We start from the raw sequence: 25838 nt of genomic DNA, 5'->3' as shown, positions 1-25838 counted from the left end.
CCTCTCGACAACGACACACACCTGGTCGAGCTGCTTCTGAATTTTGCCCTGCTCTTCCGTAACCAGCTTCAGTTTCTCTGCATCGGTCTCAGAAAACTCCCTGCCAGCTTTCTTCGCCGTGCGCTGCTTAGCACACAATGCCTTGCGTGATTTGCGGTGAACTCCAATCTGTTCCTCCAAAAATTTCAACTGCATTTGAAGTAACTGCTGAGTATGCAGAAGCCATTCTTCATACTGATGCTGTTCTGCATCATCTGTTAAATAAAAGGGAAAAATTAATACATCTATTACACAGTATGTGGATAGAAATATGCCTCCAGAAGACAGCACTGGTAGAACCTACTGATGATTCCTTTTACAAACTGAGGAGGGTTGGGTCTCGACTGGGTTGGATCACTCGTTTCTCCCTCCTGAAGGCAAAAGTAAAGCATATTAAACAAGTCTAGACGTACACGAGAAATAAGCAAACCAGTTACTTCAGAAAAGCGATATTCAATACCTTAGGAGGTCCAGAAGCAAGCTGACCGGGATCTGTTCCTGGGGCAGAGGCCAGCCTCTGAGCGAGCAGAGAAACCTGTTGCCTGAAGAGAAAGTAAAACAGAAAATATCAAACTGTAATTATTCCTGCAGTGAACAGAAAAGGATATGCGCTGGTTCCAAAGCATTGTGCAACACTTTAGCAATTTATGATAAGATATTTCTTGATCTCCAAAGGCTACCTCTGCAAAATGTAGTTCAATCTTCTTAGAACATAATGAGGAATTCTACTAGCAAATATACAACTGGGGGATGCAGCAGAGACAATGGTTCGAACATTTAGAATTTCACTTACGGTACGCATACATTACTGGTGAAGTAAAACGAAAAAAACTGCCAAAGAACATCCGACGTTGCAAGGTGTAATACTGTATATCAAATACCCCACGGGCATGATGGAGAAATATACTTTTAAGTTAGGCGAATAATAATAAATTGATTGTGATCAATTTTTAAATATATTTCTCCCTTTCGTAGCACTTACAGTAAATGAGGTACACGTCTCCTGAAGTCGGTTTGTCTCAAATGAAAAAACAAACAAATATTCAGAGGGAGACGGAGTATTACCTATTAATGGCAGAAGGAGCCACCATTGGATCCTGCGTCAGCACTCTTTTGATACCCTTGAGTGCCATAATCTTTGCCTTGGCGATGGGATCCATGGTATCATCTGTTGCAAATTTGTCTAAGTCTGCAATATAAACAACAACAACACAAAATCTGATGTTGACCTATGAAAAGGACACAATCGCACGACGACGACATTGGAAAGCCCACAACAGTTACCTTTATCTGGGAAGAAGTTATTGGCCAGCGGTGACTGCTTGACCCCGGGCTGCGACTGTTGCTGACTGAGGTTTGTGTGGATTCCAGGTTGTCCCATTCTCATCATGGCTTGCTGCTGGGCCATGTTCATGTGAGGAGGAGGCGGCATTCCAGGTCCCATAAGTCTTTGCTGCTGCTGCTGCTGCTGCTGCAGTATGTGTGGAGCCCGAGGCACAACCCCCGGCTGAGCCATCATTCCTTGAGTTGGAGGACGATGGTGGTGTGGAAGCATCATCTGCCCAGGTGCTTGTGCGTTTGCCGGCTGACTTGGGAGACCAGGGAAATGAGGCACCCCGCCTCCTTGGTGGAGGGAACCGAGCTGCAACTGCTGCTGCTTCTGTTGTTCCTTCTTCTCGTGTTCCAGCAGATCTTGGATTAGAAGAGGCAGCTCGCCGTCTAAAGAGCTCTCTACCTTGGCCAAATCGACAGCAGGGGAGTGCTGCCCACCTACGTCGGGCAGCTCCAGTGAAACGTGAACAATGTTTGCATCTGGGCCGGCTGGAGGAAAGGCCAGTGGATTGGTTTGGCCTGGCAGGGGGTATTGATGCCCCCCCAGCCGAACAGAACTGAGTGAAGCAGACTTGTTTTCTGGCTGTATCGACTTTGTTGAAGGTGTGGTACCCCCAAGGAGCATCGACACGGCTTCTCCTATTTCATCCTTGACCGCAGACTGTCCACACTGCAGCTGAGAAGTCTCCTCCGTTTTGATCTTGAACGTAGCTGCAGTTTTTGCAGGGGGTGGCGGTAGTTTGGTAGAAGACCCCCCAGATGTGGCAGGGGCTATTGCAACGGACTTGTACCCTGGTTCCACCTTGAGGTTCTCTTCTACTTTAACAAGCACAGATCCAGACGAAGACGAAGGCGCTTCACTTTCTGCCTCAACCAACCGCAGCTGGTCCGAGAAGACATCCTTCGGGTCTCCTTGGTCCAGCTCGGGGTCAGTGTACGCCAGCAGGTCAAACTCGTCGCTGTTAAGCAAGTCATCTAGATGCGGATCATTCGTTTCAAGGTTGTCGAGGTTGCCCAAGTCATCGTCTCCTTTGTCAGGATCCAAGTCGAGAGCCAAATCATCCTCATCCACACCTCCGTCGCCTGGGGCATCCCCAAGAGCCTCGAGGTCAGGCTCTGGCAGTTCCTCGCTACTTTCTACTGCTGCAGGCTGGGCCCGTTGTGAAACCTGATGCTGCTCAGCCCGAGAAAGGTTTGGAGCGGAACTGGTTGCCTCGGGTCGAACGTGGGGCTGCTGTTGCAAAGGCCCTGTAGGCTGCTGAGGGATGACGACTGGCAGTCCACCCTGCTGTAAGCCCAGCTGTGAGGCGTCTGGTTGAATACCGCCAGCTTGAGCTATGGGGTGCTGCTGAACATTGCAGGGCGCCGCCATCTCTTGCTGAGGGACAAAAAGACGCGGTCTAGCCTGGGGTCCGCGTGGCATAAACTGGGGGCGTAGAGGTAGTCTCTGCGAGTTGTGTCTCAACTCGATGAACTGCGGTGGGGGTCCTTGCCCCATTGGCTGCATGGTCTCTCCTCCATGCACTGGCGTCATGGCGTTGGGGTTACCCATGCCTTCCGGAACCTGGATGTTGACCGCAGGGTTAACATTGTGCCTCAATCCCATAGCTTCCATGGCAGGCTGAGGGAACCTCCTTGATCCCTGTGCCTGACCTTGCCACTGGGGAGGGAATGGCGGACGTGGAAACATGCCCTGAGGTCTGGACGGCCCTGGTGGCCTGAAGGACAGAGCAACAAGAGAGAAGAAAGACTTCCATTTTTAAAATGTTTACAGTTCTACAGTTTAAAGATGTAATGGACGTGAGTAATTAGTGGAGCTGAATATTTTGGGGACCAGTTTTGGTTTTGGGCTCTTTCATGAAGAGCAAAAAAAAGAAGAATGAACTGGACTTGATCAAATTTGATCGAAGATGTTTCGCCTCTCATCCAAGTGGCTTCTTCAGTTCTGAGAGTTTAGATGTTTATACTCTTGTTGGAGCAGAAAACAAGGAAGGGGCCGACACCACCAAGGCAATCAGACTTTCATTTGCTAGGTTGTGTGTGTGTGCATTAGTCACAGTAAAGAATATTCTGTGAGGATTGGAAAATAGGGGGGTAAAGGCGTGCAAACTGGGGTACATAGCCGAGCTGAAAATGGCTGGCACTCAATGAGTTAAAATGAGTTATTATTTAATAGCGAACATGAATATGCTGTAATGAGGAGCTTACCTTAGTGCACTAGGATCCATGACAGCGGGAGTTCCTGTAAGCGGCGGGCGAACGAGCTTGGTCTCCAAGTCTCCTGCAGCCACCTTCCCCGTCACAGACGTCTGAGTTCCAGCAACACGATCCTAAAGTAAGCAAAGAGGGAAAAACAGAAACATGAATGCTTTATTTTCCGTAAGATAAATACTTTTAAATACATTTAAGGCTTTGCACCTCTTCCAGGGTGGGGGGTGTCTTCATTCATTCTCCTAGTTGCTACTTGAACACATCCAGACCTCATATTTAACACAGATATATGGAGGTCGCCGTGTACCTGTGGGTATGGCGGTGGTGCTCTGTGGGCCTTGTCATGTTGAAAGGCCCCCATCTCTCCTGCAGACCAGCCGGGGGGTGCACCGCCAGCAGCTGCAGCCTCCTTCTCCTGCCTAATGGAATTTCTCTGCATCTGTTGCCTGATTACGAATTCCCTCAGCCTCTGGCGCTAAATTAAAAAGAAATTAATAAAACAATGCCCCTAAGAGCAGCATAGAGTAATTGTGATTGGCAAATACTGAAATACCTGTCGGTGCTTCTCCAGCTCAGCCGGACTAAGGCCAACTAATGCCGGATCCTGCACTGCTGACATGTCAGGCATTTCTTGAGAGCCTGGCAAAGCCGCTTGTGGAGTCGGATCTGGAGGACGGATAGCCGGTTGCTCTTGAGATCCAGAACGAGGCGGAACTCTGGAGCAGAAACCGTCAGACACGATGGTCTGCTGAGGTTGTGGCTGACCCTGCTGTTGGGTTAGTTGGAAGCCTCCTGCGCTGGGGCTGCGGCTAAAATTGGGGGGTGCTGACAAGTTACCAGAGAGCGGATCCACCGCTGAGCTGTTGGTGGGATGGGGAGGAGGTGGCTGGTTGGGTTGCGGTGACCCTTTGTAACTCGCAGTTCCCTCTGCCGTAACGGAGGTGGGGCGAGGGGGTTTGTGAATAGCGGCAAAGGGGTCTCGAGACTGTGGTCTTGAGGGCGGCTGGGAACAAGGATCTGGGGATTGGAAACGAGGAGCAGCAGGAGAAAGAACAGAGTAAGCATCGTTGGACAGGCCACCGGGAGTGTGGGGTGACTGAGAGCTGCCCTGGGACTGTGGACTGGAGGACACTCGAGGGCAAAGCTCCTGTTGACCTACAGGATGTCTCTGGGATCCATGAGAGCAATTGTCCCCAGACTGTGGTCTCGGAGTTAGCTGTGGCTGAGGGTCAGGGAAAGGGTGGGAGGGAGAATGCCTGTAGCTTTCAGACGGGTGGCTCGGGGACGCTCCGGGATGGAGTGCGCCACCCTCCCCTTGGTGCATCCTTGGCGTCATAGGTGCCTTGAATAGACCGTCTCCAGACTCCAGCATCCCAGCAGGGGAGCCAGCGGAAAAGTCAGGTCTTCCAACCGTGGAAGAGCGTGGAGACGGTGCACTCCTATCAGTCCTGTACTGCCCTGCGCTTACAGGTGAGGAAGCCACCGCCGAGGGTGATGGAGAACCGTATTCTGAACGCCCCATCCCTTGCTGGTTTCTGAAAGGGTCTCCATAATGGGTATTGTGGGGTGGTGAGAAGATGGGCGACTCCCCGTGTCCAACACTTCTCGAGTGAGGACTTTCTGGAGGTCCCAGGGACTCCTGAGAGCCTTGCTGCGAATGCGGTAGGTGACTCTGTTGTTGCTGCAGCTGTGATCTGAAGTATGGGTCAACCTGCTGTGCCCGTCTGGGGGTTCCAGGAGTTCCTGGTTGCATGTCAAAGGGGCCAAGACTGGCTGGCCGTCCCTGAGGAGGACCCTGTGGGCCGGAAGCAGAATAACCTGAGGAAGAGACATGTATGTGGCTGGCCCCGGCGTGGGAGAAGGGCGTGGTTGGATGCGAGTAAGACTGGGGTGACTGAGGAGGAAACTTGGCCAAAGGATCAGTGCGGATGTCGGCTGACCCCGGGGTCTTTACAGGTCCATCTGAGAAGAAGACCGACGATGATCCTGAATCTGGAGGGAAGGGAAATGGGCTTCCTGCAGAGCTAGGCTGGGAAGAGACTGACGTGGAGCCCGACGGTGGAGGGATCTGGAGGTGTAGATTTGGCCGTTCTCCCTTCACAAGACCTGGTTCGGTCTTGACTGGCCTGCACACCTGACTCTCTGCCTGCTGTGGGAGAGAAAAAAATAAATGAATGGGGGACACTAACAATCCGAAGCACACATGATGAAAGCCGTTCATTAACCCTTACAAAAAGAACGCTCATGCTTTAGCATACCCTCTGTGCCTTGTTGATCCTCTGAGCTGCTCGGTTATCTTTGGCCTTTTGCTATAAAAAGAAGTGAAATATCAAGCCATGCATAATAAAGAACTTCAAACTAAAAACAGACAAGTTTAAGAGTAATTGTTTTTTAGATATAGATAACTGGTTCTGACCAGCTGTCATTCGTAATATGAAAATGACGACCAATAATTTCACTGAAACAGGACAAGCCCAAGTTTCTCAGTGAGGTTTTCATAATTAATAAACACCAGGCAGTCAAATAACTGAATAACAGCTCTCTGCATGGAAGTGAGGCGACCATTCGGTAGTAAGGAGAATATATTCAAATACAGAGCCAAAGAAGGAAAACATGGCACCACTGTTACAAAATATACAACTGTGGGGGGAAACGAGTAAATAAATATAGATCAATTATTTCCTAAAAAGTGAAAGTTAACCTACCAGATATGGAACCTTGTCAGTCGCTGACACCTTCCTCCAGATTTTCATGATTTGCTTACAACGATTAGCCCAGTCTGTGACCAAAAGGACGATAAGCATCTGCTTAATATCTAAAAATAAAAACAAACAACCGATGTGTATGTTGGTGTTGCTTTTCCCACTGACCTGGATAGTCCTTTTTGAGAGTAGGAAAGTTTGTGTTGGCATAGAGAACCGGGGAAATGGTTGACAGTTCTCCCAGTTCCTCATCCTTCTCCCAGCGTTGGAGGCTGCGCTGGTTGTAGGAGAGCCCGTCGCCCTCCGCCTCAGTGGGAGTTGGCGGGGAGGAGGGGGTTGCTGGAGTTGAAGGAGTTGCCCAAGGGCTCTCCTCGCCCCCATCTGGACTGAACAGTCCTCCTCGGTCCCTTTACATCAAACGAGAGGGGCGAGATTGCAAAAGGCTATTTTACATTGGGGAAAAACTAGCTTTGTATCAGAAATACATGCCGACGTCTTTTGGAAATTAAAATGCAGAAGGGAATCCTACCGCATTTCAAAAAAGGGCGACTGAGAAAGCCCAGGAAAGGGATCCATCATTCCAGCAGAGGGCAGGGACCCTGAAAGAGATTGTCCATGACTGATTAGAGCTGAATTTGAAACTTATTTGTGAACATGGCTGTGGACTTCTAAAATGTAATGACATGATGACTTGCAAGAATACCGCTGTAAACACCTGAAAGGAGAGCTCTCTGTGGCGCAGCACTATGACTGAGTTCTCCCTTACTGCCCTCTAAGATGGGCTTCATGCCACCCAAAGGTGAACCATCTGACACTCCCAGAACCTTCCTGAAGAACTGCTCTGAGTCCTGACTCTCCACCCCCTGTGGAAGACCTGTGATAAAGGAAACATCATGTGAGACATGATGCTCATCTCACTTACTGAATGTAAAAAAAAAAATTTTACATTCTATTTACATCTACATTCTATTAAAAATAGCATCCTCTCAGGACAGCACCTTCACTTTTTTCTGCTTTAGGGTCATTAGGATCAGTTGATGCCTGGTCCTTGAGTGATGAGGATGGTGCAGGAGCTCCTAAAAAATGTGGGATTTTTAACAAAAGTGCAATTACCTTCAGACCATAATGATATATCAATAGCATCACTGCACAGACACGTACCTGCTGCACCTTCTCCCTGAGCTTCATCATCCCGTTCTTGCTTGAGAGGAAAGTTTTCTCTTACCACGTGATCCTTGGCATGAGCTATTAAGAGAAGCATGAATGTAACACATCATGTGCTAGCACCACTTTTCATGTGACGTTGAGAAGTTCGTCATTCTTACTCTCTGCGGCAGCAGGTTTGTGTCCCGATGATGCTGGAAATGAAGGCCTTGCAAGGCATGGGCCTGGCTTCTGTCCTGGTAGCATCATCGCAGCTTTCTTGCTCAAGTCTATTAGAGTCTTCCCAAAAAAAGCCTCCTGCAGTGAATCGAAAACAATCGAGATATTAACATACACCTGATTGCATACTCTCAAAAATGTCTAAGCATGGGGGCAGAGAGAGATGACAAACCTGGAGGTAAGATGGAAACATGTCCTCGAGTTTACTTTTCTTACGGCCTCGACGTTTCTTAGCCTGCTCCTCCCCCTCTACTGGTTTAGGATCCATGATATTATCCGTATCAGGGTGGGCTCCTACGTGATTGTACACATACAAACTTGAGACTCACATACTTACAATATCAACAAATAATTGCCGTGCCACCTTTAGTAACTGAAGGACTAGCAGCCTGTCCAACGCTTCTATGTTGGCAGCCCCACTGCATTAAAACAAGAGCCTTAATTCAAAAGAAAACAAGAGATCTTCTTTATGATGGGCTCAATGTGTAAATCTTCCCATGATGAAGAACTGGAAAATGGCTGATCAATTTATTTGCCATCCCATTTAGCCACCATAACATTAAATTAAGAGCCACAGAATTCTTTAATCGGAATCTGCATGCATGGGATGAAATGACAGTCGTCAATCTGCTGTGGCCGACCTTCGTAAATAGTTCTTTCTATTGGATGTCCGTCTAACGAAGTCTCTCCAGCCAATTGGGCAAAAAACTCTTTCTTCAGCCGTGTGTGACACTTCCTTTGTCGAACCATGAAGCCTCCGATTCCTAGAAAGATTTTGGAAACGAAATATTTGTAGATATCACACACATCTATGTGGATGTTATAAATGAATCTAAGAGATTCTAGCTAATTTACCAGGTCTGTAAGGTTTTCGCTTTCTTTTTTTGCAATCCTCCGTCTCCTCTGCTCCACCTTTGAGACCTTCACAGTCAGCCATGCCTTCAATTCCCTCTGTGCCGGCATCTCTCTCGGGGCTCCCTGTGCTATCCATCTTGGGTTCGCAATCCATGGGCTCCCCTATAGATTGAGGAAGAACAGGTAATAAAAAGAACCAAATAGACCTCAAAATTCCTTAACGCGCTCCTGGATGAACCGGAAGTGTATCAACCTTTGCCTTCCTCCCCATCAACATAGCCGTCCCTCAGATCTAATCCGTCGTGTCCTCCTTCACAACATATCGTGCCAAGGCGAGAGCGACGCTGCCGCCTCTTGTGCAGAGGAGACATGGAGATGCTGCGAAGCAGGGACATGCCCGACTCGGTCAACCACACACCCTCCAAGCGGTAGAACTGGGGTTCTGTTAAGTGAGATGTTAAAATCCGTTTAGCTTACTGTAACACAAACGGAAGAGGATCACACAGAGTAACAATCAGTATCAAGCAAATTCCACTAACCAGGCTCTTTGATCTTTATTGAAGCCATAATGGCCGACTCAACTACAGATGTAGAAAACAACACCAATATTAGTACAAAGAAGAAAACGGCAAGTGAATCTCTGAACTCTACGTCTTCGGTAAGCTCCATGGACTTACCCACAGGTTTCGGAACATATGGAGTGCAGGAGGTGCACGCGAAGCCTTCATCAGAAGCCTGTTCCACCTCATCCTCGGTGTATAGACTCTCACAGACAGCATGAACCCATCTGGACATGGAAATATATTGATATGCGTACCTTTTTCTTTTTTATTAAGCCAATTGCATTGCAAATCAAAGATATTACAAAATTATTGATGACACAAAAATATGTAAATAATCCATTCCCCACTTGTCATGTAGTTCTAATGAGCAGCACCCACCGATCGCAGTACTGACACTGCAGCAACAGCTCCTCCTCCATGAAGTTCTCTTTGCACACTGGACAAGTGACCAGACTGGCACAGGGGCCGCAGTGGGTGTAGTTGTTTTGCCACTCGCAGTGGAAACCCGGTGAGCTGCAGCCACACTGCACACAGCACACACACCTGCACAAACGTAAAGTGCAACATTAGGATAAGATACAGAGGACTATTTGAGCAATATTAACTATTTTCCTATTGCTACGTGACCAAGAAACCTGGAGACGGGCCTCTGACAGTGTTTTTCCATAAACATGCAAATTTACAGGTGCTCATTTACATATGACCCCATTCGAAGCTACGAGGCTGAACCGAGCATCGCGCTACGCGTTTCATTTTCATTACCATTTGCATTTCCAGCCCCCTTTCGGAACGTTGTGCAAGGGCGGGTCCAAACAGTAAGTGTGATAGCTGACGTCACAGTCGTCGCACAGCAGCAGACGGGACGGGTCCGAGGCCTTTCCACACACCTCACACACAATGCACTCCAAACAGCGCCAACCCTTACGGAGCATCGTCTTGGTGATCTGCGGACGATATAAAAGGTTTATTCCATCTGGATTAACACAATGCCGTCACTGGAAAAAGAGAAAATCAATGGAAAATGATGCGCTCACTTTGCTGTTCACACAGTAAGGATGGTAACACTGGGCGCACTGAGCGCAAGCCAACAGCTGCCCTTCTGCACCCTTTCCAAAACTGCCGCACACTACGCACATATCCTAAAACAGATGAGAGAAGGTGAGACAGTAAAAGAATGTTTGCATTGCATTTGAATAGGGTGACTAGGTTTCTTCAAAGAGCAAATAGTTCAAGGTAAATACAATAGCTGTACCTGGAGCAGGACAAATTTATCAGTGTTTGAGAAAAGAACGACTGTGTTCTGCATAGTGTCATCTTCCTCGTCTTCTTCCTCCTTAGTGATTCCAGTGTCTGCGGTCATGCTAAGCTGTGGAAAAGAGAATTCATCAAAACGTGTAATTAAAGGATAGATGGTGGAATAAAGTGACAATTATTATTTTATTTTCCAATTACACATTAGAAAAGTCAGAGAATACGAAAGCTTACCAAGAAGGCATCAATGCAGGAGGCCATGGCTTTTAGGCGTGACCTCCCACCTCGCCCTCTTCCTCCCCCTCCCCCTCGAGGTCTACGCTTCCCAGGAAAACTATTGCTTCGCCCCTACAATCGGACAAAAAAACATTACAATGTAATCTCATATTATGAGAATGCAGCAATGGCATATTAAAATCATCTCAACACTCACAGGTACATTTCTATCTCTCCTTCGGACAGACTTGTACATGGTGACCTCACCTGCTTGATCCGTGAGCGGCCTGGGGATCCTCTGCGTTTCACCTTCTCTCTGTCACTACCGAGAGGCTCGAAGGGAAGCGAGTCGTCCGTCTCCGTGAGCAGGATGTCCACGTGGGAGCGACCAGCAGCTACCAGGTCCAGTTCCATAGAGAGGTGAGGATCGGATTCACCTGGAGAGCCCAGAGAGCCACAGCTGCTCTCGTCACCATGGCTCATGTTGGACATCTCATCCAGGAGCAATTCCGGTTTAATTTCCTGCTCCTGCAATTCCTGCTTTATGTCGACAATGTGCTCCTCTTCTTTCAACGGCTCGTCATCCTCTTCCTCCTCATCGTCCTCGGAGTGCAGTAATAACCCCGCCTCCATGTCCTCAGCAGAGGGGACCTCGTGTGATAAAGAACGAGGAATGGGAGAACGGCGGTGCCGGCTTGGGCTTTTCTGTTCGCTGTGGTTCGTTTTGTCAACACAGGGAGATAACTGTGGTGGAATTGTACTGAATGGTTTGGTGATTGGCACACCACACGAGCCGCTGCTTAACGCCACTGACGCTTCTTGTTCCAGCAAAGACGCGATCTCCTTCTTCTCGTCTCTCTCCACGTCATTATTTTCAGGACCCTGTTGTGACATTGGTGGTTCTAGTTTTGGGTTGTTCGGCTGTGTGTCTGCCACGTGGTCCTGGGAGGGGGTGGCTCGGTTCACCTGGCTGGCAGCCTTCTCATCACGAGCAGGCAGACAACAGGGCCCTTGTTCTGTTGTTGCGCCGTCTGAATTTGACAGTAAGGAATGCATGATTGTTAGTTTTAACATTTACAAATCATTACCTTCATTATTATTAGATATTACAAATAAAGCACATATTTGTGTTCAGTCTCAAATATGTATGTACACAAGGTCTTCTGTGTTTACCCGTAGACTCAAGTGGAGCAGCAGGCACCTCTGAAGTGTATATTATCCTCTGCCTAATGTCTGTTGTCTCAACAGCAGCAGACTCCTCCCCTATAAACAGAAGCAATTAAGTTAGATCGGCTCATACTGGATAAAAACAAGTTACATTCTTTTTCTACTCAAAGCTCATGACTGGTAGTTTTTTTTCAGCCTGCCCAAATAAGACTTACCCGAGTGCACGGGCGTTTCTTTGTCAGACGTGGCATCAACCTGACCCGTTTCTTTTGTGCATCTCTGTCCCGGTGTCACCGCTGATAGCTCTGTGCACTCATCTGTCACAATGTCTGCATCAGTCTGGATTGTCATCTCCACCAAATCCGTATGCCGTTCAGTCTCCTCAGACACCTCTCTGGTTTGCATACGTGCTGGGTAAGGTTGAGTGACAGGCTGCTGCTCCTTACAAAGCAGGCAAATGCACTTAGCTTCCAGAAGCTCCCCAGGTAGAGCGCACTCGCTGTGAACCCATCTAAGGCAATACAGAGATCATTAAGAACATTAGTACAATACGAATTACGACAGCTACTTCCGATCAACGCTATTGTGCTTAAGCCCGAGAAACTCGCCTTTGGCACAAGCTGCAGCACTGCAGAGTGACCGATGGGTTGGCAGCCTTGTTGCAAACACTACACGTAGAGCTGCGATGGCGCTGGCAGGCCTCACACACAGTGTAGTTGTCAAACCACTGGGCTGAGCCTGGCGTAACCAGTCCACGGACACCACACTCCGCACACACACGGCACCTCTGATAGAGTGTAGATGGCAGGGGATAAATGTTTTTAAAATTATGGTCACCGAAGAACATGAAAAAACATTTGGGGGGGGGGCTTTTTAAAATGTCTTGATACACTAAAACATTTAACCTCGCTTTCACAATATGTTAGTAAAGTAAGGGCATCAATTATAAAGAGAGAAATGAACCTTACTCTGCACTTCCATGGGTCGGAGGGAAGAGAATCCATGGCAGGCTGGAGACAGAAGGTATGGTAGCCCTTATCACAGGCATCACATACCAACATTTTGGAGTCTTCTCCAGGTTGTCTTAGAAAGTAAGAATAAATATTTAAATCAGGAAATTACAATGGGCAAATTGTGTTTATATTCTATGCAAATCTTTTTTTTCTATATTATTGGCAGGGCATCTTAACACACAGGTACAGTTTAACGCAGAAGTTTGGACCTACCTGCATGTCTGGCACACTTTACACTCTGGGCACTGCCATCCTGCCCGCTGGATAGGCGTGGCACCAATCTCCAGGCAAGCTGCATGATAATGTTGGCCACAACCCGTACAGAATAGCAAGTCTGTGAGCTCCCCCGCTGAGTCGCACACTGCACACCAAGCCTCTTCGCCTGCTATGAAGAAGATCCAAAACACAATAACTGTCAACCGGAAATAAAATAAAAAATAAACGCAGGAGCATTGTTACTTTAGTTCTTCTAAGGGCAACATGAAGGGGAAAGACACCATTTTCCTTCCTGATGGTGTGCTTACCCAACTCCTCTGCCTTGTCTATGTGCTCTGGACAGAGGAGGAACAACTGCTTCATGGACTGGAAGGATCCACTTGCTGCAGAGCAGGGGAAGTGGTAAAACCGTGAACAGCCCTCAGCATGGCATCGAATGGTTGCACCCAGCCTTTTGCAGTATTCGCAAAGCTGAAACAAATCAATGGTAACAAGTAAGATTTCGTTTTTTTTTTTTTTTAAATGTGTTGATCTCTTTATTTCCACTCAACAGCACTTAATCTAACTTTAGGAACATCACACTTACCCGCTGTGTCCCTGAGATAACGGCCTTATCCACGTCCTCCAGCTCCTCATTCTCCAATCGCTTCACTCCCTCTGACCAAACTGCACACCAGTAATGAACCCAACAACCCCCTATAAATAATAAAACAGATTTCAAGCCAAACATCCAATTTCACATTTGTCTACCGTATTTCTAGGAGGTGAAAGAAATGCATTTATTACACACTAATGATATCTAATAGGATAGTCTTTTAGTTTAACCTGAGTCGTCAAAGAGTGCCGCCAGACAGGGAGAGTCAGAAAATCCAATGGAAGACAAGTCATCATTCCCAGGCTGAGGCAGTGGGGAAGCTGATGGCTCGAGGGTCTGCTGCTCGCAAGTTGGCCTTAAGTGCCTCAGCTCCCTCTGGCCATGCAGACTCCGCTCCACACAGTTACAAAGCCCACAAGCACGCTCGTTCTGTCTGTAGAGTACGAAACAAGCTCGATCAAATATGGACATTCAGTTTTCGGTGTGAGCAGCTTCTTGGGATTAAGACCACTACAGTGAGCATAATATCATTTCTGACCGAAACGGGAAGACATACACAGGTGTGCTGGAAGAGGCTGCAGTAGTACCAGCCACATCCTCTGCAGCAGGAAGGGCTTTGGACTCCTTGTGGGAGTCACGCTGCTTTGACGGGGCATTGTCATCAGCTACAGAAGGAAGAATGAAAAGAGCAGTAATTTTACATATTCTAGGGATAAATATGTGAAACTAATTCTACATCAATTTAATTACTATGTCAAAAAACAAAAGCCCATTAACAAAGTAGTTTTTTATTATTATTCTGAATATATTTTTGCTATGAATCTATTCTCTTAAACGTGTGTTATCTGATTTAAAGCATTAGTACATCCTGGTATAATTATTTTTAATGTTGAGACATGGGGATTTTTCTAATGAGAATGCATTACCTGTTGGTTCAGAGTCATTCTCTTCGCAGTTTGATTTCTGCTCGTCCATCCCCTGTACTGATTTTGACCTCCTTGACAGAGATCTGCAATTCAAGAATATAATCAGAAACAGAATTTTTATAGTAATAATAGTAATATATATTCAGCATGAAAATGCTGGGCCTTGCATTTGAAAACAGGCTTTGCTTTTAACATTATCTCCATTATTATTACTACATGAAAAACAGATATATCAATATATATAATTATTCTAACAAAAAAGAAAATCACTGAAGCCATGATATTTCAAGTTTCATCTCAAACATACCAACTTTGCGTTATAATGGTCCCCACATTTTGCTCATGAGCAAACATATGTTTGTTATCATTAAAAAAATCTGTAAAATCCACCTTTACTGTAAACTCCACACTCGTCTCTGACCCATCCAAATGCATTTATCACATTCAAAGCCAACATAGCAAACATTAAATTATAACTTTTACGTTCTTGCTTTAAATGGCTTCTTTAATCCAACAACGCACTAACGTGATCGACCTTCTCGCAAACTCATGCAAACAGCGCGAGTGTTGCAGGAGACGGACACCCGGAAAATGCTTTTAACAACTAAAGTTTATAATTACCGAGCAATACATAGTCAGAATCGATGATCCAGCTGCCCGAAAATCAACAAAACGATAAAACAAAAACGATGTTTCCTAAAAAAAACAACCATAAATCGGGGTACACAAAGAAAACACAACTTCCGTGTATCGAACTTCCTGTTGCAGCGGGAAGGCTTTTCGTGCAGAACCGCTGCCGCTCGCATCAGTTCCGCTCTGGGATCCACGCCAACACTAATAATGTAAATAAATCAAACAACGCTTGGACGGACCGCTTCGCCATTCTTCTAAGACATGAAGAACAACAGCAAGTCGTAGTTTTTTAAATGCTAAAAGCCAATCGAAAGACAATAATTTAACAAGAACAAATCAGCTTAGTTTTTATATGACACTAGATTTGCCTCGCCAATATTTACCATTTTGATCGCTAGAAAACAGGAAACAGAAATACTGTATGTGGGCTCAAAACACAAGACAGTGACTTTGAGATCCGATGTGTGCAGGAGCCTCGATTCGGTGTCATCACTTCCAAAAACAAAATACATCAGCACCCTACCGGAGGCATGCCCCAGTCTAACAGCATCTCCCACACTCGTATATTTGTAAATGGGCATTGTTCGCTCTCACTGAGGCATTTGAAAGAGCTCTTTTCATGTTGATAATTCATCGCTATACTTATAATAAAACATGTAACAGATACCACGACATAACGTTATGAGTATCTGTCAAAACTATCATGAAGCGTTCCGACTGCCTGACGGCTGAGTACTACAACGCCACAACCAATACTGCAAAGAATTACATTCAAAATACCCGCACCATTGATCAAAAGTTACACCGCAAGTATGCGGGATTGCATCAAAACGCTGTTGATCGAGTCGCATCAAAAGGCTTGCTAATGGCAGAAGGTGATTGAGGAGTTGACAAACACATTTATCAACGTAACGTTGAGGTCACATCTTCCTCCGAACACTGACAGCGAAGTCCCGCACCGAAAGCAAACCGGCGTCAAATCCAAATCATACCATACTTGATATATTTAAACAAATATAAAATGCCGATTCGATTTGCTTTGTCTCTAAAATTAAGATCGGAATGTTCAGAACAAAAGTGATGACATGGTGGTTTTAAGTTAACGCATTCAGATTATGGCTAGCCGAGTTATCGTGAAAAGTGTGAACGTAATAAATAAACCCTCACAGTGAATGCGTTTGCTCATATTTTTTTGATTTTATTCAACATCGATAGTGCTTGTTGCAACGATCAAGTGGAAATCTATTTTACGGTTAGATAAACGCGGCGCTGAGCACTATTCCTCAATGTAAACACCGACTTCAAAGGGTTGGTTCCGTCCAGCAAATAGCCTCTTACAAGTCAGTGACGACAGACTGATACGGAAAAGCTACTAAATGCCAATGGTGGCGTAGCATCAAAGTGTCCAGCGGAGGAATATCTGCGAGAGGTTTTCCCAATCTTATTCACAGGCGCTTGCAATTCTACAATTGCCAACTAGCTATACTGTGAATCACACCTTAGACGCTGCCAACATAGAGCCTATTTCAATCTAAAGTTGGCAACCAGGTTGCGCGGCTTGTTCTCCAGCAAGTAGACGCCCCCCATCTGGCCGAAGCTAACAGCTAAATGTTACCGATAGCAGAGCTATCATTAACCGGTCTAAGGTCAGGCTTTGCTGTGTCTTTAGGTATGCCTATTGCAAGAAGTTGTTGTTGTTTTTTAAAGCAACAAAGAAAATCGGCTCACCTCACAAAAACGATATCTTCTCCTCATACATTAGCAAAATCCAAAAAGCCACACAGCTTCCCAAAATGCTGATGGTCGCTTCATTTTATGTACCGGACTAACGCCGCAGCTAGCCGGCTGGAGGGAGAGTGGGGGAAGTGCACGTCGGCGGAAGGCAAGGCTTGTGCGGTGATGCTAACAAGCTCTTAGGCTAGGCTGGCTCATGCTAAGGTTAGCTAGCTAAGCTAACAGCGAAGTTTAGCTTTGTGGCGAGCGGTGGTATCAGGGAGTCTATTTAAGCACCGTGACAAGCCTTCAGCAGACTCTAAGAGCCCACACCGACATGCAAACAGTAAAAGAAAGAACTGCAGATATTGGCGAGTGATCAATGATTTATTTATCTGGAAGACTAAAAGTCGCAATAGTTGCAAGCCTCTACTCTGTTCCGGAATCTAGCTCTCGATGCGGTTAAGGCAAGTTTGGACGAAATGACGCATCCGAAAGTTACAATTTATAACAACCGCCCATATTTATTTATTTTTTTTAAGTTTTACCGGCTGCAGCTCAAACAGCTGCCCGTATTTGCAGCTCAACTGTGCATCGGCACTGTCTTTACGCTTGCACACGGTTGTTCATCAAGCGGCTAACCGTGTTAGCCAGCTGATAACTACGTCAAAAGCTAATTTATGCTAAATAATAAACAAAATAATGCTTTATTTGCATGGGCATGTAAACCGGGTTGAGCACAACAATTAACAAATCATCCTGAGTCGATCATTACGAGCGATCACACGATTTTAATCAGGAGAACGCGGACCGCTTGAGGTAGCGTTAGCTGATGGGAACCAGGGCAGCCATTTTTCTTTATGTTGTGATCAGAGCGTCTTTGTATTGACGCATGTTGATGGATGCGCTGTTTTAAAATCGATGGCCATCTAATTGAGGTCGAGCCTATTTCTAATTCTCTTTACAATTAACGTAATGAGTATTAAGCACCACTGAAATAGTTCAGTGCCTTCTCCGCTTGTGTTTGTGCACATTGTGAACAGAGTATCCGATCAATTCGGATAATCTTATAATCTGCCATTATCTGAAATGCACGGTCACTGTCTCTCCTCTGAGGTTCATTGAAAATCAGCGCAATAAAGTATTTTGTTTTAATCTGCCAAGAACATCAAAATCAGATGGATGACCCAGGCGTGATACGATCAATAAAGCTGTTCTACCTAAAAATAAGAATAAAAACCTTTAATTGTCAGTTTTGAGTTGAACTACACTTTGACATCGCTTCACTGTCAGATATTATGCAAAATTGCAAATAATAATAAAAAGTAGTGTGTCATTTCTGTCTTGCTGTGGAACTAAACACTGAACTGTTGCACATAGGTGTGATTAATGCTTTTATTTCTTTGCATGTTTATCGCCATCAGAAATAGTAAATGTCTTGGAAATAAAACAGAATCAATGTAGTACTCCAAATGTTTTATTACACAAAACAAAGAGTTGACATGAGGTATGTGAACCATGTTTTTGTAAAGTACTCTGCTTTTTGATGTCTTTCAGTATTTGGTCCATCTGATGACATTGATATGTATTTTTTTCTCATTGCCTGCATGCGGAGTGTTCCGCTTTGAAAATAGGTTATTCCTCGCCCCTTACAGGATTTACTTAACTCTCCATTCATCTTTAGCCAGATTGGATTAGATTTTTTTTGGAGGGGGCAATGACTGATTGGCCGACAGGTGTAAATAGAGGGTGGTATTAAGAAACCAGGCCTTTCCTATTGGCCAGTCGACAGAGTGGGTGCTTTCCCATCTGCCTCTTGTATCTCAAGGATAATCCCCTAGAAATAGCTTTATAGATGCTGACAGCAGGACAAAACCCAGAAGACAATAGTTTGAGCTGAGTGTGTGTGTTTTTTTTTTTTACAGTGACATCCTGTAAAGACCAATGCATAAAATAATGTACAAGTTTACTTTTAACGATTTTTGTTTTTATTTCGCACCAGTTGCATCATAACTCTATCTACTGTATTGTCAGTGCTATAAAATTGTAATAAAACAAAAAATGATTCAATTTTTATTATAGTTACAAAATTGTATTTTTACTTTCACTGCATACATCTGATTACCGATAAACAAGTATTACAAGACAAATCAAGGTTTGCAAAATAACAATTTATTCTCTGGTGTGGTTACAGTATAAGTATACAAGGACATTTACTCCACAAGGGGGTGTATAACCTTGCACTGATTATTGCCTTACACTTATAGAACATTTTAAAAATATTTGATTATAAATTAAAAATATCTTTTTTTTTTAATCTTACCTGTTACCACTGAATTCCTCTTATAAGATTATAGTTCTGACATAGGATACAGCAACATTTTATTCAAACGCTAAAGTGTGTAAAACATGTAAAAGATAAATTACTCGTGAGCTAAATTGATCAGTACTTACTGTAAAATGGGTCCTTTGATCCTAAGAAGCCGGACAACTCCCTCGAATTATCCAAGTGATAAAGTCTGTGAGTGACACGGTTAAGTGGTGGCACAGTGTGAGGAATATTAAGTACATCTTGGCTTTTCATTAACTTCTCAGCCTGTACACATTATACACAACTACGACTCTGGAAATGATCCCTTGCATACATCTCAGGTATTTCAGCACGAAGCTGTTCTGTTTTGCTATACAGGCAAAAATCATATCAGTTTAACAGGTGACAATAACCTCAAAGCAAAGGCAAAAGCAGCACTTAAATATTTTTATATTTTAAGACAAAGAGTGAAGACATACATGCAGTGGAATTATAATATTTAATCATTATAAAACTAAGACAGTACAAAAATAAGGAATAGTGGAAAAATATTCCCAATTATTAGAATACAAAGAATATAAAGAGCATAATTTTCAGAATATGACAGTCATTTTAGCATCAACTTTGTTTTTTTACATTAAACTGCTCAGTAGATTTATCCCATCAGACTCACTCATAATTTTTATCACATCAAATTACAATGAAAACAATGGTGAAAAGAAAAAGCAAGCCAGTGTTCCGGTTTTTTTAATTTATTGGAGAGCAGGACATGTTAGTGTCGTGCCATGCATCACAATTGTAACAATGTCAAGTGCGATATGTATGAAGGCTACAGTTTTACTTTAAGGGTGAAATGAGTTGGCGTCTAAAAAGACAGATCCAAATCTGTACAGTAATCTAGCATACCAGTGCACAGCTGACGTCTGTCTTTGCAGCGAGTACATTTTCATTTCCCTCCTCATAGGTTCAGCGACATTGTCTCGTTTGTTCAGAAGGCCCTTTTTCATATATCCACATCCTTTATCCTCTGGGGCCGACGTGCTCCAGAACAATGGCTCACTTTCTTTGGACGGCCGTTCTTTTGTCAACCCCCAAAGTACCTGGTTGAATGAAGACAGGAGTCGCAAAGGTCCAAATGCCCAGTGAGCAAGTTTGTGGTCCCTCACGAGGGCGTAGCTGGATGCTAGCACTCCATCCACAAACACAGTTCCAGCTTCGGTCAAGGGTGCATACACCCCCACACTCTCCTCTACTGAAACTGAGATGATTCGAGATGGAAGGACTTGACCTTCTGTGGTATGGATGAAAACACAGTCTCCCATTTTGGCTCTGCTCGCAAACTGAGCCTGGTGCTCACTGCCGTTGAGCCTGCACCGGGGCGCTAAAAAGACCAAGTGATGCGGCGTGACAGCCAATCTGTGGCCATCCTCTGTCTCCAGAGACAAAAAAGTAGACCGACTTTCTTGGTCCCGATGGAGAAACGAGATAACTCTGCTAAATACAACTTGGCCTGTCCCAGACAGGGCCATAACTCTTTCCCCAGGAGCTAGTGTCGACAAGCTCTTCTGCGCTCCTCCAGCGACAGTCACCCGGGCCCAGCCGGGGAAACAGCCACCTTTTTCCACTGCAACAGAGTGATCTGCAGAAAGATCAGCAGAATCCGATGATAAGCTTTGGACATAATGACACGCCATCTACTGCAGTGATTCCACAGCGGACTGTCCTTAAAAGAAAGCTCCCTCCTTACACTTACCCGCTTTTACCGAGCAGTGGATGTGATATTTGGACTCGTAGTGGACCCAGTCGAAGCCAGCTTCCACTGCCAGCTGGGCTAAAAGGCCATACTTGTCCGTTTCTCTGTCACCAGTGGTTATATCCACGGCCCGGCCTTCGTAGTGCAGAGAGCCAGCAGGATGGTGACCATCCTCATCCCAGGCCTCCGTCACACGTAAGTGCACCCCTGGCCATTGATTCATCACTGCGATAGCCAGTCTGTTCAAACAGTCCTTACATCTCTAGAAAGAGAATGAGACAGAGGGAAAGCAATCACTTAGGAACAGTGCTAACTAATACAACTTAAAATCACTCAATTTATTATCACAAACACAGTAGCAAAGCACATTTGCCAATTAGTAATAAAAAAAAACAAACATTTTCTCTCGAAGAGACAGTGTCTGATTTTACCTGTAAAATATTCCACCAAGTGAATATTTCTCATAATGATATTCAACTCAATTTGTGGGATCCTGAGCAAACATTCTTATTTAAATGTGTTTAAATAATCAATATAAGACAATGTATAACTTTCAGACTAATACTCGCAAATATAGTCACTTCAAAATCAGACCTGCTTCCAATAAGTTGGTATAAAGACGCCAATCAATAGTGACTTATCTTAACCTTTTTTTCAGTGGAAATCCATCAAGGTAGCATACCTCGACAGTATATACTCTACAGCTAGTATAGTATATACTGTACAATCTAATATATCACAGAACCTAAATAAAATAGAATCAATGTTTGAAAAGATAGAATCTTGATCAATAGTAAACTGGAGTCACTGAGAGCGTCTTTATGCATCTAATATAAGGTAATGATGATGATGAATATATTTATTAGATAGAATGCTAGAGCAGTACAAGTACAGTCAAACAGTAGTATGTATTACAGTACAAGTACAGTCAAACACATGTCCAAGAGGAGCATTTCAAAAAAGCCCTTGCGTTCTTGTTTCCGTTGAAAGTCCTTTGTTCATAACTCATCGACATTTAAAGGGGGGGGGGGTGTTGCTTGTAAAACAGAAACATTATTCCAATGTGTAATCTTGAAGGCTTCTACTTTAATTGTAATCTGTTTTTGAGGAGGGGAGAGTTGTGCGGTAGGTTTTTTTTTTCTAATATTCTGGGAATTTCTCATTTGTAACCGTATTTCATTGCTTGAAAATTGCGATTGTGAAAGCGTACAATAAGGATTGTTACTTTATTCGTAAGACAATAATTCTATCTTTAGCCTCTCCGGCTGCCGTGTTCCGTCAAGCCTGACTCGAGTGACACTGTAATCATTGACAAGTGCAGAAAGCATTGTGCATATAGTGAAAGGGTTGCAGACTCCAAACACATTGGTGAACAAACTGATTTCACAGCAACTCAAACAAGAGTACTTAGAGTATTTAAGCATTTTCCTCTGGCCATTCCGCCTCTATGCTGCAAAAGGCCACCTTAACTTTGCTCAAACATCACGGTACAAAGCTACTGTAACCAGTTTGGCACATTCCTTAGACTGTTTGATAGGAAGACAGAATAATCAAGGCCATTCTCTGGTTTTCCCGATTGTTTCTCACCTCAAAGACATTTGATCAGAAATGTTGGACGGTGACTTTTACACCCCCACAGGCTGTGATGTTACAGACTGGGCGAGCATTGTCACAAAATATCAAGCTGAAATATGCCGACGTCAGCAACTGAGGTGATACACTCCTTGTCCTGAACATGTGTCCTCTTGTGACTTCTGATGTGAGAGATAGCGAGGCCTATAAATGGCTGGGGAAAACAAACGCTATTTTGCAATTGAATGAAAAGAGGTTTGGGAAAGCGAGGGGGAAAATAAGGTGGGTATGAGCGGGAAAGAAAAAGTTGAGTGAGATGGAAGTAGTGTAGGAGAGGAGAGGGCCACGGTTGGTGCTAAAGAGAGAGGGCAGAGGGCAAGAATGTACGGGCATGGACTTGGGAATGTGACAGCAAGAGTGAGAAAGCAAGACGAACTGAAAACAAACTGGGTACATTTTTCTCACAATGCCATTGAAGAGAGGCGTTATATTGTCAGAACTACAATAGTCGCTTTTCCTACGGTGCCATTACTTCAGCAGGCGGGAATTTTGTATAGGCGACCCCCTCCCGAGTCTCCAAATGGCACACAAAGACTGTCTTTCACATCTGGGCAAAAGGGGCACATGCTCACACACACACACACACACACTCATACTGGGCATCAGCAGGGCACACACACACATACAGGCACACATTTCCATCAAATACAACTCACTCTGGGAAAGCACGAAAATACAGATTCATATCCTGAAAAAAAAACGACAGCCTGGTTTGTACCCCTCCTATATGATGACAGAAAGCCAAAACAGGGCAGTATCTGAATGTCAAGGAAAGCTTGTGGTCATATTCAGCAGTATGACATTCAAAATGTTGGGTGACGCGTGATGTCCATCTCCCTGCCTGGAGTTCAACATCCTCCTGGCCAACAATGCTCTTTTCTAGGTGTAAGATCTGAATTCGGATGCATATCCTCAATAACCATGAAGGAATTGGAGTTTAAGTGCCATGCCTGGACGTTTCCCCTGGCAAAGCGCACGAGGGCCTATCGCGGGAATGGTTTTATTTCCAATAGCAAAGGCTTTTAGTTAAAGATTAAAAGGAAGTGTTCATGAAATGGAAAGTAGTCTCTTAAAGGGCAGAGTTGAATTACATCCTGATCGTCTTATCTTGAGAAAAGGGAGGGCGAGTTTGGTTAAAATGTACACACTCTAGCGCGGAACCTTTGTGTGCTAAGAACCTGGCAAGGGCGGGTAGTGCAAAGTCCGGCAAACAATGAATTAGGTTACGAGACGGATTGGAAGGTGAAACGTCGGCTTGCAGGATATGAGTTATGAACTTGATGAACTTGCAGTCTGCTCCCCCAGCTCAATGCAGTTAATCAATCATCCAACCGGGCAGGGGGGGGGAGGGGGGGAGAGTCCAAGAGACACCAGTGGAGGCATTGTTTAGTGAAACATTTCATTGTGATTACCAGTCAACAGGAAACAAGTGATCCAGTGCATAACCAACAAAACCCCAAACACTCTCGTCTCACCTTCGTCATGAAGCGGTCTGCGTTGGTGTTCTCCTCATCCTTGAAGACGATGTCCGGGTTGTAGTTGCACACGAGTTCATTGAAGCGCTCAGAGTTGCGCGTGATCTTGCCCTCTGCTCTTCCGCTGGCACCGAGGTTGTTTTCGGAGAAGTTGGGGAAAAACTGCTTGTAGTGCATGGCTGTGAGCTTCCTGTGCCTGGGACGGACGCCGTACCCCGGGCCTGGGCCGCATCCCTGGACCAGCCACACGCAGGTCCACACAACAAGAAGGCCGAGCCGTGCCAGGCGGGCCCACCAGGACTGCTTCATTGGGGAGGGTCGGGGCTCCCAGTGGTCAAATGCTCACAGTGGCTACAGTAATACCCCCCAGGTCCAGGTGTGTGATCGGGTCAAATCGTGACCCATTCCAAATCATGTGGTATTAGAGGCGATGTTGATGAGAAACCCGTCCAAAATGTTAGGACATGTGGGAATTTGTTTTTTTTATTACTGCAAGTATCCTTTAAAAAAAAAACACCAGTGGTTAAAAAAAATAAAATATTCTGATTCTTGGTTTGTAGTATTTTTCCGGATCTCTCCAAAAACCTATGATCTACTTGTTGTTGGGCTCTGAAGTTTGGCAGAAGCGTTTTACAAATAAATTGCCATAATAAATGACTTCATCACCAATCAGCAGGCTGCGCTCCTCACTTGGAGCGAGAGGCATCTCCCCACGACCGCCGCAGGTACCCCTTGACGCAGGTGTTTTTCGTGGGTTGCTACTGACTTACCGCTGTCTTTCCACGCACTTACTCTGACGACACACACACGTACACGCACGCACGCACGCGCGCGCATACATACACAAAAAAAAGCCCCACTAACTCCCTGCAATTCCTGCGGACGGTCCCGGCGCGCTCTCGCCGTCTCTTTGCTCATCCAGAAACGTCACACTGGAGAATGTCTTTTTTTTTTTCCTTTTCCCCTTCGTCCACGTTCTTGCGTCGCGTTGCGGAGCTCCTGGCCACCTCACACGAGCCATCGGGTCTTATTAGCGTCCGGACACGATTGCCCTCCCTTCCTCTGCGCGCTCCCTGCGCAACAGCGCACGCCTCCAATTCAACCTTACAGGGAACATGTGATTAGACAACTTATGTTAACATAAGGCCCCCCACACCCACAAACCCCCCCCACTTCCACCACCTTAAATATTGCCTAAATAAAATCATGACGCTCAGTGCAACTTATCACACTCATTAAAGTTAAATCAATTACAAACACTCGTCCTTCAATGCTCTTTTAACAATTTAAATATTTTATCAGGCACGTGGTGAACATTTATATAGACTTGACTAAAAACAAATGTGCGCATCAACGCACAGAGAGAGCCGAGCAGCTGAAACCAGCGCCTCCATCTGGCTCATCCCACTGTGGGTGAACCGACACGTTCCTATTATTAGAGTTGAAGGTGAGGTTCTGAGGAGAAACACAAGAGTCCAGCCTTGACACCTGTCTCTGTGATTGGGAGGGCTAGCTTCCTGTGTTCAGGGAGCCAGCCTGACCTCCCCCCCCCTGACCCAGTGCACCCCAGACCTCTCTGCTGGGAACACCCTCTGGCCACATTATTTTTAATCCACTTCAGAACAATAGCTGGGACAGATAATGCCATAGTGGGAGCAGAAAAGAGAGGAATCATTGTGTCTTAGGGGTTTTGACATCTGTAATCACATGCGGAAGCTTAAATAAATGGAGAGTTAAAGGCCAAAAGCGTGTCACCATCCTATCAGTAGCTTCCTGGAACTCTTGAGGACTCCAATGTATCATCAGAATCAGAATCCCTTAATAACCCCACAGGGATTATATGTATCATGTC

At 45.2% G+C, this 25838-nt stretch overlaps 2 protein-coding genes across 2 annotated transcripts in view; both read right to left on the bottom strand.

The window, feature by feature from the left end:
• Positions 1 to 16842, bottom strand: part of kmt2d (lysine (K)-specific methyltransferase 2D) — a 29001-nt gene extending 12159 nt beyond the window's left edge. The window contains exons 1-39 of the mRNA XM_068754297.1: positions 16831 to 16842; positions 14470 to 14552; positions 14100 to 14208; positions 13774 to 13976; positions 13535 to 13644; positions 13257 to 13419; positions 12946 to 13117; positions 12688 to 12802; positions 12328 to 12506; positions 11935 to 12230; positions 11726 to 11815; positions 10820 to 11583; positions 10571 to 10684; positions 10338 to 10451; positions 10120 to 10224; positions 9848 to 10029; positions 9464 to 9628; positions 9200 to 9309; positions 9062 to 9103; positions 8776 to 8964; positions 8523 to 8684; positions 8309 to 8431; positions 7840 to 7961; positions 7610 to 7745; positions 7446 to 7529; positions 7283 to 7357; positions 7000 to 7158; positions 6814 to 6883; positions 6453 to 6691; positions 6288 to 6361; positions 5841 to 5891; positions 4136 to 5731; positions 3890 to 4057; positions 3580 to 3701; positions 1324 to 3089; positions 1105 to 1228; positions 500 to 581; positions 344 to 410; positions 22 to 254 (exon numbers count right to left, since the gene is read on the bottom strand). Coding sequence (XP_068610398.1) covers positions 22 to 254; positions 344 to 410; positions 500 to 581; positions 1105 to 1228; positions 1324 to 3089; positions 3580 to 3701; positions 3890 to 4057; positions 4136 to 5731; positions 5841 to 5891; positions 6288 to 6361; positions 6453 to 6691; positions 6814 to 6883; positions 7000 to 7158; positions 7283 to 7357; positions 7446 to 7529; positions 7610 to 7745; positions 7840 to 7961; positions 8309 to 8431; positions 8523 to 8684; positions 8776 to 8964; positions 9062 to 9103; positions 9200 to 9309; positions 9464 to 9628; positions 9848 to 10029; positions 10120 to 10224; positions 10338 to 10451; positions 10571 to 10684; positions 10820 to 11583; positions 11726 to 11815; positions 11935 to 12230; positions 12328 to 12506; positions 12688 to 12802; positions 12946 to 13117; positions 13257 to 13419; positions 13535 to 13644; positions 13774 to 13976; positions 14100 to 14208; positions 14470 to 14518 — 8724 coding nt within the window. The 5' untranslated portion in view covers positions 14519 to 14552; positions 16831 to 16842. The remainder of the gene's footprint in view (positions 1 to 21; positions 255 to 343; positions 411 to 499; positions 582 to 1104; positions 1229 to 1323; positions 3090 to 3579; positions 3702 to 3889; positions 4058 to 4135; positions 5732 to 5840; positions 5892 to 6287; positions 6362 to 6452; positions 6692 to 6813; positions 6884 to 6999; positions 7159 to 7282; positions 7358 to 7445; positions 7530 to 7609; positions 7746 to 7839; positions 7962 to 8308; positions 8432 to 8522; positions 8685 to 8775; positions 8965 to 9061; positions 9104 to 9199; positions 9310 to 9463; positions 9629 to 9847; positions 10030 to 10119; positions 10225 to 10337; positions 10452 to 10570; positions 10685 to 10819; positions 11584 to 11725; positions 11816 to 11934; positions 12231 to 12327; positions 12507 to 12687; positions 12803 to 12945; positions 13118 to 13256; positions 13420 to 13534; positions 13645 to 13773; positions 13977 to 14099; positions 14209 to 14469; positions 14553 to 16830) is intronic.
• Positions 16843 to 19780: 2938 nt separating this feature from the next.
• Positions 19781 to 24295, bottom strand: dhh (desert hedgehog signaling molecule). Its single transcript, XM_068746066.1, has 3 exons — positions 23987 to 24295; positions 20880 to 21141; positions 19781 to 20765 (listed from the first exon to the last, which is right to left on the bottom strand). The coding sequence occupies exons 1-3, from the start codon at positions 24293 to 24295 to the stop codon at positions 19969 to 19971; spliced, it is 1368 nt and encodes a 455-aa protein (XP_068602167.1). The 3' UTR covers positions 19781 to 19968.
• Positions 24296 to 25838: the final 1543 nt, after the last annotated feature.

Source organism: Brachionichthys hirsutus, chromosome 2 (assembly GCF_040956055.1).
Source record: "Brachionichthys hirsutus isolate HB-005 chromosome 2, CSIRO-AGI_Bhir_v1, whole genome shotgun sequence".
Lineage (NCBI taxonomy): Eukaryota > Metazoa > Chordata > Actinopteri > Lophiiformes > Brachionichthyidae > Brachionichthys > Brachionichthys hirsutus.
The sequence above is the reverse complement of the archived record's forward strand: the minus strand, read 5'-3'. Positions and strand labels throughout refer to the sequence as shown.